The 9,299-nt window shown below is 37.8% G+C and overlaps 1 protein-coding gene across 1 annotated transcript in view; it reads left to right on the forward strand.

Annotated features, from left to right (window-relative positions):
• Window positions 1-4,920, forward strand: part of pcp4a (Purkinje cell protein 4a) — a 9,739-nt gene extending 4,819 nt beyond the window's left edge. Inside the window, exon 3 of the mRNA XM_020622083.1 lies at window positions 4,381-4,920. Coding sequence (XP_020477739.1) covers window positions 4,381-4,508 — 128 coding nt within the window. The 3' untranslated portion in view covers window positions 4,509-4,920. The remainder of the gene's footprint in view (window positions 1-4,380) is intronic.
• Window positions 4,921-9,299: the final 4,379 nt, after the last annotated feature.

The raw sequence follows: 9,299 nt of genomic DNA on the forward strand, positions 1-9,299 counted from the left end.
CGCGACGGCATCCCCCCGGAGGAGCTGGAGGAAGTGTCTGGAGAGAGGAAGTCTGGGCATCTTTGCTTAGACTGCTGTCCCCGCGACTCCGGATAAGCGGAGGAAAATGGACGGATGAATGGTACATAGACAGTATTATGGTACTTATTAACATAACATATAAACATAGCTTTCACTAACTGTGGCTTTTTTGTCACTGCTTCATTTTCGTCATAATTCTGGTTGTTTCAATTGAAGTCCTAGTTGTTGAATAATTGAAGTGCTGATCATCTGATTTCACAGCTGTCCGATACTAGTTTTAGATAATAATACAGCATACTGTACAACTGCCATCAAACTAAATTCTAACCCCATGGGGAAATGCAACAAACTCTTTATACACAATATTAGTATTGTACCTATACTGTACTGTGTGTGTCAAATGGAAACTCTAATTCTGTAGTTCTTTAGATTCTAATTTGATTTTAATTGGTCATGATTTATGGAAGTGGTGGAAGAAGCATTAAAATGTTAAGTAAAAGTAGCTCTACTACAATGTCATTCTTTGTAAAAGTCAAATCTTCAAAATATTAAAATCACTCAAATGTACTCTGCCACAGATCTTCATCCGGTGACTAAATACAGTTGCCAAATAAATGGAGTGGAGTAAAAAAACAAACAAACAAAAAACATCAAGCAGGAACTGTAAAGTACTTTCTTGCAGTCAGTTCATTATGATTGGGTCTCATGGCAGCATACGTGATACAACACACCAAGGACTCACTGGATTAATCTTTTTTACTTATTATATAGAGGGTGGCACAGTGGAACAGTGGTTAGCGCTGTTGCCTCACGGTGAGAAGGTTCTGGGTTCGGGCCCCCCCGGGACCCTTTCTGTGTGGAGTTTGCATGTTCTTCCCGTGGAGAGCAGTCTAAGCAAAAATGCCCATACTTCCTTTTTCTCCTCCCACAGTCCAAAGACATGCAGCTTAGGTTGATTGGTGTCTCTAAATTGCTCATAGGAGTGCATGCGTGCGTGTGTGTGGTTGTTCGTTTATGTGTTAGCCCTGCGATGGATTGGCGACCTGTCCAGGGTGTACCCCGCCTTCGCCCGATTGCCGGCCGGGATTGGCAGCTCATTTACTGCTAAATGGCTCCATAGCTCCATTCAGCACATAAAGCTTTACCTGGAGACCACGTGTCACCTCTCTCCTCTATCTGGGGCGGCTGATAACACTGCTAAGACCCTGTGCTGAAAAGGATTTCTGTGGCTTCCACTTGCAGCTCAAGCTCTGTCAAGAGGGATTTGAGGCACCTTAAGTCAATTTAATAAAGGTGTGAGTGGAAAATAAGAATGGTTTCATTTTCATTAGCTTAGAATGAACCTTTCTACATAGAGAGCAGTCAACTTTCACAAAGGCTGTCATGTTTCTACAGTAGCCCAGAATGGACAAACCAAACATTGGCTCTAGAGAGGGAATTCTGCATTTTCAAGTTCTTCCTCTCCCTCTAAATTCTGTAAGGTTACTGGGTGGACAGTGCAGTTTTGGATTCTGCTAACAAATTATAATGACCTGAAATTAGTTGTTTTTGCTCTAAGGCAAAAGCAATGATTTCAAATTATCTGTAATTTACACCTAAAACTGAATGAATCATTTATTATAAAGTAAAGGAAAATTGGAGGAATTAAGACATTTTTCCACAAACATCTTCATCATAGATATTATGAAGGTCCTCTTCACATCATTTTATCTTTTTATTCAAAAATACTTTTTTAAATACTAGACTGCTGTCTACCATCCACCTGCCAACTAGCTGACAATCTAACACTATGCACTGTTGTATGACCTGTTGACTGAAAAGGCATTATGTTATTATGTGGGATTGTAACTTACCCTTTTCTGGAGGGAATAAATGTGTTCTTTTGCAAGTTTTTGTTAACATTTAGAGTCTAAATCATAGTTCAGTTTTTACAGTTATTATTGGCTTCACAGTTCACCCTTTTATAACTCTGTATTCTCCAGACTGGCCCTACATCAGTCATTGTATATAGTCTTAGATTGCCTTAGATCTTATAGGATCCAATTTAAATATGACATTTTCCAAACCTGCTGTGGAAATAATCCCATATATTGTAACAATTTGACTCACTCATGCAGCAGCATAGCACATTACTGAAGGTATGATGTGCCTGGATCCTACACCCTCTGTGGTGAAAAGGGCATCAAGCAGGTGCAATAGTATAGAAGGACAGGACAAACAGGTTTGTGTGGCTTCTGCATTTATGAAATATGCATTTGTTTTCACTGACACATGTGTCACAACGCTGGGATTGGCTCGAGCCCCCCCATGACCCCGTTTGGGACTGAGTGGTATAGAAGATGAATGAATGAATGAATAAATGTGTCACAAGGACTTCAAGGTCAACAGAAGGTTCCATCTAAATGTAAGTAGGTCACTTGGAGAAGACACCATTCATGCTAGAGCACATACCGTGCACAGCAGGTCAGCGTAACAATGCACTGGATGATGTTTCTCTGCCCTTTTGGTATTAGTGAGTGAATTAGCAGCGATGTGTTTCATTGCATCTCGTTTTGCACAAGACTTTTGATAAGAATTAAAGCCACATCCCATCAACTTGAATCTTTGCCTTTGTTTTAGTCACACCCATTCACTGTATAGTATATAAATATGAATGACACATCTTCCCTCCACTACACAAAACTGAAGCCAAAAGTGAAGCAAAAGCCAAAGAAACCAAAGAATACGGGGGCTACATTTTTGGCATTTTGCAGCCACTCTCTGTGCAGTAGCGAGTGAATATATGAGTAACATAGTAAGCCGTCAGTCAAAGCTGTTGAATCATTTGAAATACTCATCTTTTAATAACATTAAGCATTAAAAACAACCTATTAAAATGACCACAAAAATCAGCATGATAATATCTACCAAAAATGACAAAAATCACTTCTGCAAAAATTTTGAGCCAAAAACTTGTTTTTGTGTGTTCTTCTCTTCATACAGGATAAAGGATGAATTATGTTTAGTGGGTAGCATACAGTATAAATAGCAATAAAGATAGACAGACAATAACAAGGATATATATTTCTTTTCATAGTTTCTGATTTATTTGTTCAAGTATTTTTATGTAAAATATTTGTTTGTTGGCCTCCCCTGCCAGAGATTAACCTCTCTTTGAACAGGTGACACTGAGGGTATCCTGAGTGGTAGTGACAAATAAAATGGCTTTTCCTCACTAACAAGAATGAAAATGAAACAGAAAATATATTATATTTGTAACTTATTTACATGAAAAAGAAAGCTAAGCACAAATATATTAGCTACATGTAGCCTTTATTACTAGAGTAGGACTAAGAGCCCACTGCCATGTTAGCTCTGTCAGGCAGTACTAATGTCACATTGCTGTTGTCATTACAAGTTTCTGACTTGTAGAAAGTGTTTCATGCCCACATCTAAGTCACATTTACAACTATAGGGAAGTGCCTGAAATCGCCTGTGGTTAACATGGAAAACTGTTCCTTTTCTCCATCCAAATCATGTGACCGCAGCAGGTACAGTGGTGCTTTAGGCTAAAAGCCAACATGGGCATGCTAATATGCTGATGTTTAGGTGGTATACCATTTTTATATTCTCTATTTTAGATGTATTTATTTGCATAATTTTGCTAATTACCACAAAATGTAAAGCCGATGCAGATGGGAATGTTATTTGTTTTGCTGATATTTAACCAAAGTATTTGTCATGCTGAAATTTTCACCTGATAAATGCTCCAAAAAGGGAGTTAGTTAAAGTTATACTGAAGTATTATTACACTTAATCTTCTAGTGGTTTAAAAATGTCTTTAGCAAACTTCATGGTAATCCACCAAAGACAGAGCCAACAAATCCAATAAGATGGTAATAATAGACAAAAATTCAAGGGGATCACCAGCATCAGTCGACTACATCTTCTGGGAAACACTGATGCCTGCACAAAGTTTTGTGCTGGTCCACCCTGTAGATGTTGCAATATTTCTCTGTATACATAACAAATGTGACTTTCTAGTGCTGCTAAATGAAAAGTCAGCAGATTATCAATATCAGATTTATAGTAATTCAGATGGACATCCAACTGACAGACAGAACGATTTTGCCATCTTTAGAACCATGCCAGTAGCTCGGCTAAAATATTGGTATGAAATGATCAGACTGCTAAAATAGACACTTTGAAGAATGTCTGCATTACAGCTGAAAATGTGAATACTGGAGTATTAAATTGTTTGAAATTTTTGTATAAATAGTGTGAACAAGGAAAGTGTAATTTCTTTCCTGTAGAGCCACAAAGCTACAGCGACACATTAGTCCTGCCCTTTACTCATTGTTTTCTTTCTCATTTCCCCAGATGAACAGAAACACCTCCCTCAAGACTTTGACATTGATATGGATGACCCTGAGACGCAGAAGGCTGCCGTGGCCATCCAGTCGCAGTTTAGGAAATTCCAGAAGAAGAAGCAGGATTTGAAGTCATAAAGCAAGTGCAGTTAGCTGCGTCTTCACCTGATGTGGACCTGGTTTTGCATGTGAATCAAGCTGCAACTTTATGAACTGAGAATTAAGGGTTGGGGCGGGATTCCTGAAGGTGGAAGCAGGGGTGGGATGGTCTGAGCACTGAAAAGTAAGCTATCTTTGTGAAAGTCTGTGTGTAATTATTAACTTAAACTTAAATGAACTATTATATACATTACTGTATGTATTTAAACTGTTCCTATAATTTTGCCATTTCAATTTTTTTTTTGTTGTTTTTTGTTTTTTTTTACCCCTGTGACACTTCACAGTGTGGCTGCAGTGGAGCAGAAATATGAATTGTTTTTTACATTCACATTCAATGTAATTTACCCATGTAAACACAACAAATGAAAATAAATTGTCTCATAAACTGTCATTTAATTCTGGGGTAATATAAAGCCACATGGTTTTCTGTTGCACTCATATTATGATTTCATTGGTAGTCTTAACAAGGCATCCTAATCAAACATGTTTCGGGCTCTGCTGGACATCTGTTAATAGCATTTCCCTCTGGCTGGGTAAATGCTTTCATGCTGTATGACTGATGCTTTTAAAATCTAATTGATGTTTCTACTTTGTATTAGGACATCGTCCATTATGTCTTTTCACCTGCTGACATGAACCTCTGAATTGTATTTATGGAGAATCTAGATGCTGTGGTTTGATGCCTGTTATCTTTCTGTTCTTGTTATGTTTCAATGTGATTTAATCAATGTCACTGTTCACTTGGCTCATATGAATACTGTAAAGCACACACACACACACACACACACACACACACACACACACACACACACACACTTACTGCATGCCACCTTGCAAAGATGCACAAAAAACACATCCGCATATGGATATGCACCCATACCGAATGAAAAATAAATGACTGTAAAGGCATGCAAGTTGCTTTACTATCTTTCATTTCACATTGTTTATGTTGCAGTGTGTCCTGTTATCGGTTGTACATACTGTACACAAGACTGCAGTATATGCAGTGGACCATATTCAATCGGATTCAACGTTTGCACCACTATCTATTACAACCTTTTAGAATGGGTCAAATAATAGGCTGAATATGTATTTTAGATTATTTAAGTAATATTTTAACTTTTGTGAGCAATGACCACAGTCACTGGCATGCATTAAATCACTATATACTGTCATCAGTACAGTTACTCTAGATCTTTATAAACTGTACTGAGCATTCTCATGCCCTTTGAAATCCATCTGGATTGCACTTTAACTGATTTTAATTGATTTGAGAATTTTTCTGCATCAGCACATAAAAATGAATGCAGGAGGCACAGTAACACATCTTTACACATACTGCATCTCATACCTCAATTAAACTGTGACTGTGAAACGGTTTAGCCAGAAACTGTCATGTCTGGGGAAAACTAAGACAAAGAACATGGCACACCAAGCAAACACTCAAACTCCTTTCGTTCTCACAGAAAATGTTTTCCTTCTGGAGGAGTTCACCTGTTACAAGCGATTTCATTGGGACAATTTGTTAAAAAAGTGTAACAGTACAGGACACTTCCAAGACTAAAATTTGAAAGCAGCACAGGTCTGAATGAAGCCTGGATATATTTAACCAGTGCTCTCCTCCTTTGGTCAAAGAAACTTTTGAAATAAGAAAACTGTAAATCCTGCTGACCATTTTGATTAAAGGGGCCCTTAAAACTGGTAGGCAATCAAGAAACCTAATGGTTTGTATATGTGTGCATTTATAAACACATTGAGTTTGATTTGTATTGAATGGAAGTTTTTCAGTAAATTATATCACTAAAGTCCTCTTATCAATACCTAAGTAAATTAACTTGAGACACCAACTATCACACTGCTCATTGTTCCACTTCTGCACTTGACACCCATCATCATATTTAACAAGCTGATCACAGAGAAAGTCCCAGTCCGATTGTCCTTTATGACATCAGTTATGCGGTGGCGTGTAAATCTCTTGTATCATGCTTAATTAGCTGTGAACTTCAGAGGTGGATGTCAGATGCGGTTGTCTTGCTGAGTAATACACCCTCCTGCTAAATTCCTGTTTTCTGATCTCAAACCATGGAAGCAATTTTAGCAGGCACGGCATGTGAGGCTCGGGTAGAAGCTTCAGAACGGCAGGGTGAAAAAGCTTCACTTAATAAACCAGTTTAGAACGGAAGGCCATTACTGAATAATGACATTACCTAAGATTTAGAATACATTTTTATAAGATGTTTGTGTCATTTAATTTCATTTATTCAACCTATAGTGTTCAGCACAATTCATGGCTATAAAACACTTGTGTGGTGTATCCACTTTTACTCAACCCTCAGGCGAACTCACATTTTACAATGCTGTTACCACTTCAACTTAACAAAAAGTTTTTTCCTCAAAATTTATACAATTTCAAATGTTACCACCCACTTAAATGGTCATTATCAGTTTGTCAACAGGACTATAGATGTTGGTTAGTAGGGCCCTGCTCCTACTGAGCTCAGTAAACTGTTATCAGCAGCTCAGTAGGCCAGTAGGACTTCAACATCACAGTTACAATTTTACATTTAAAGTGTCTCAGTTGTGCGCACAAAAAATACTGTTAGGTTTAGAGAAGAATTATGGTTTGCATTAGATATAACAACTTACAAAGGCAATGACACTGATGCCATCAGTTTGAAACAGGAAACACTAGTCTAATATTTTGTCACCCATCCATCCACTTATACACGCTGACCTCTTCCATGGACTTATGTGATTATTTGGCTCCTGTCATTACTATAGTTGCTGGAGATCACCTGATTATAGTATCTTGTGGCCTACTGGCAGATGCAGTATTATTATAGATGTGAAAACAACTAACAACTGCCATTTAATTTAATGCAAAACTGATGAAATTTTAATAGTTATTTGTTTCTTGAGGTGTTCACGGAACAGATTTGACATCCTCCACAATTACTTCTATTTTTTTTTCTCTTTGTGCCAAAAAAAACCTCCTCTATTTTCTATGAACCACATATCCATCCACAGTAGCCTACACTCATAAATCAGGTTTTGAGTGTACTTCATTTTGTCAGTGCTCCAGAGTAAATACATGACAGACACCAAACTGCTTTGAGCTTGTGTGGAGGATGGACACACACACACACACACACACACACACACAGCTTTAGATTACTGCTACACCCTATAAAATATAACATGTCCATAGTTTCATTGGGGCTTTGCTGTTTCTGACTTGATTCTTAAGTGCTGATGTTCAAGCTCTCTCTGGTCTTCTGACCTCAGTAGCGTTTACACTTGTATAATACAGATGACAGATGATATGTTTTCTAAATTAACTTGCTCATTCATTTTCCTAGTCTGCTTCTTCAGGTTACTACTTTGGAGCCTAATTAAACAAGATGCATCGCCATTATGGGCTTATACTGTATGTTTAAGGTTGATAATGTATTTGGATTTGAAAGCTGTAAAGATGTTCAGCTGCTCTGTACATTACAAGAGGCAGATTTCAACTTGCACTCCAACAACAGTCTAAGTCTTCACACAGCAGGCTGGTTTTGGCTTCACAGATTAGGGATGAACGTTATTGGAAGAGGGTGGATAAGGGAACAACAAAACTCTTTACAACACTGCCACCTGCAGACGTGACAGCTACAGAATCACAGAATATGAATATCAGAGTGACTGACCATCGCTTCTTAGACACTGCTGAGGACCTTTAGGAAGCGTCACTGCTGTCGTGGTGAAAATAAGGCAAGTATTAGAAGTCTTCGATTGAGATTCATGACCCAAACAGCTGGAGAGCAGAGCCTAGAATGGCTCTCCTGTTTAATCTCGGCACCACCATCAGTCATTCATGTCAAACCCGTGGAGGACACATTGGGGTACAGCCATTTTATTAATCAAATTTGAAATTTGTGTTAGTTTCTCTTTATTCCGGTGTCACCATGTAAAAATAAAACGTGACATTTTTTCTTGTTAAAATGTATGATCATAATGAAGACAGTTAATTGTAGAAACTAATCAAAGAAACTGACATAATGACCTCACAGCATTTTGGATCAAACTCTTCTCCCTTCAAGCTAACACAAAGAAACAGGAAGAACAGAAATGGATCAGGGTAGACGGGAACAAAAACAGCTTCTTACGTATATTAACAATTTTTTTTATAGATATTTCCCATAGACAATATAGGTTTGATTTGAAGGGGGATTCTGCTGGATTGTCTCACGTTTTTTTATTTATTTTATTATTATTATTATTATTTTTTTCCCTGTAGAGAATCATCACTGCAATGCAGCAACAGTAAATCTAGTGAGGAGAGTGAGAACCCTGAAGACTCTACCTAGTGCACTGAGTAGAGGGATCTGTCTGGACACACTCGAGTCGGGGTGTTGTGAAGTGCAAACCATTAGTTCTCTAAATCCTCCCTGTTCTAGCTAACATTATTTACCACACTAGCAAACAAGCAGTGGTAAACTACACCTGAATACATAGCTGGACTGTGTCCAGCCCTGTAAGCATACTCACAACAAAGTTATTTTTCATCATTACAGTACAGTATAGAGCAATACTTTTCATATACTTTTCATAGCTTTTTTTCATATTGCACCATGAGAGAACGGGACACAGAGAAAGATCAACAGAGACCCCATTTCCTAATTAAAACAAGATATGTGCAAACATGACTACGGACTTTATTAACCAAATCAATTCTTCCCTGTAATATCCACAAATAAAAGTGATTTCTCTTTTTATATATATATTTAT

The sequence above is a fragment of the Monopterus albus genome, unplaced genomic scaffold (genome assembly GCF_001952655.1).
Source record: "Monopterus albus unplaced genomic scaffold, M_albus_1.0 scaffold272.1, whole genome shotgun sequence".
NCBI classification, from domain to species: domain Eukaryota; kingdom Metazoa; phylum Chordata; class Actinopteri; order Synbranchiformes; family Synbranchidae; genus Monopterus; species Monopterus albus.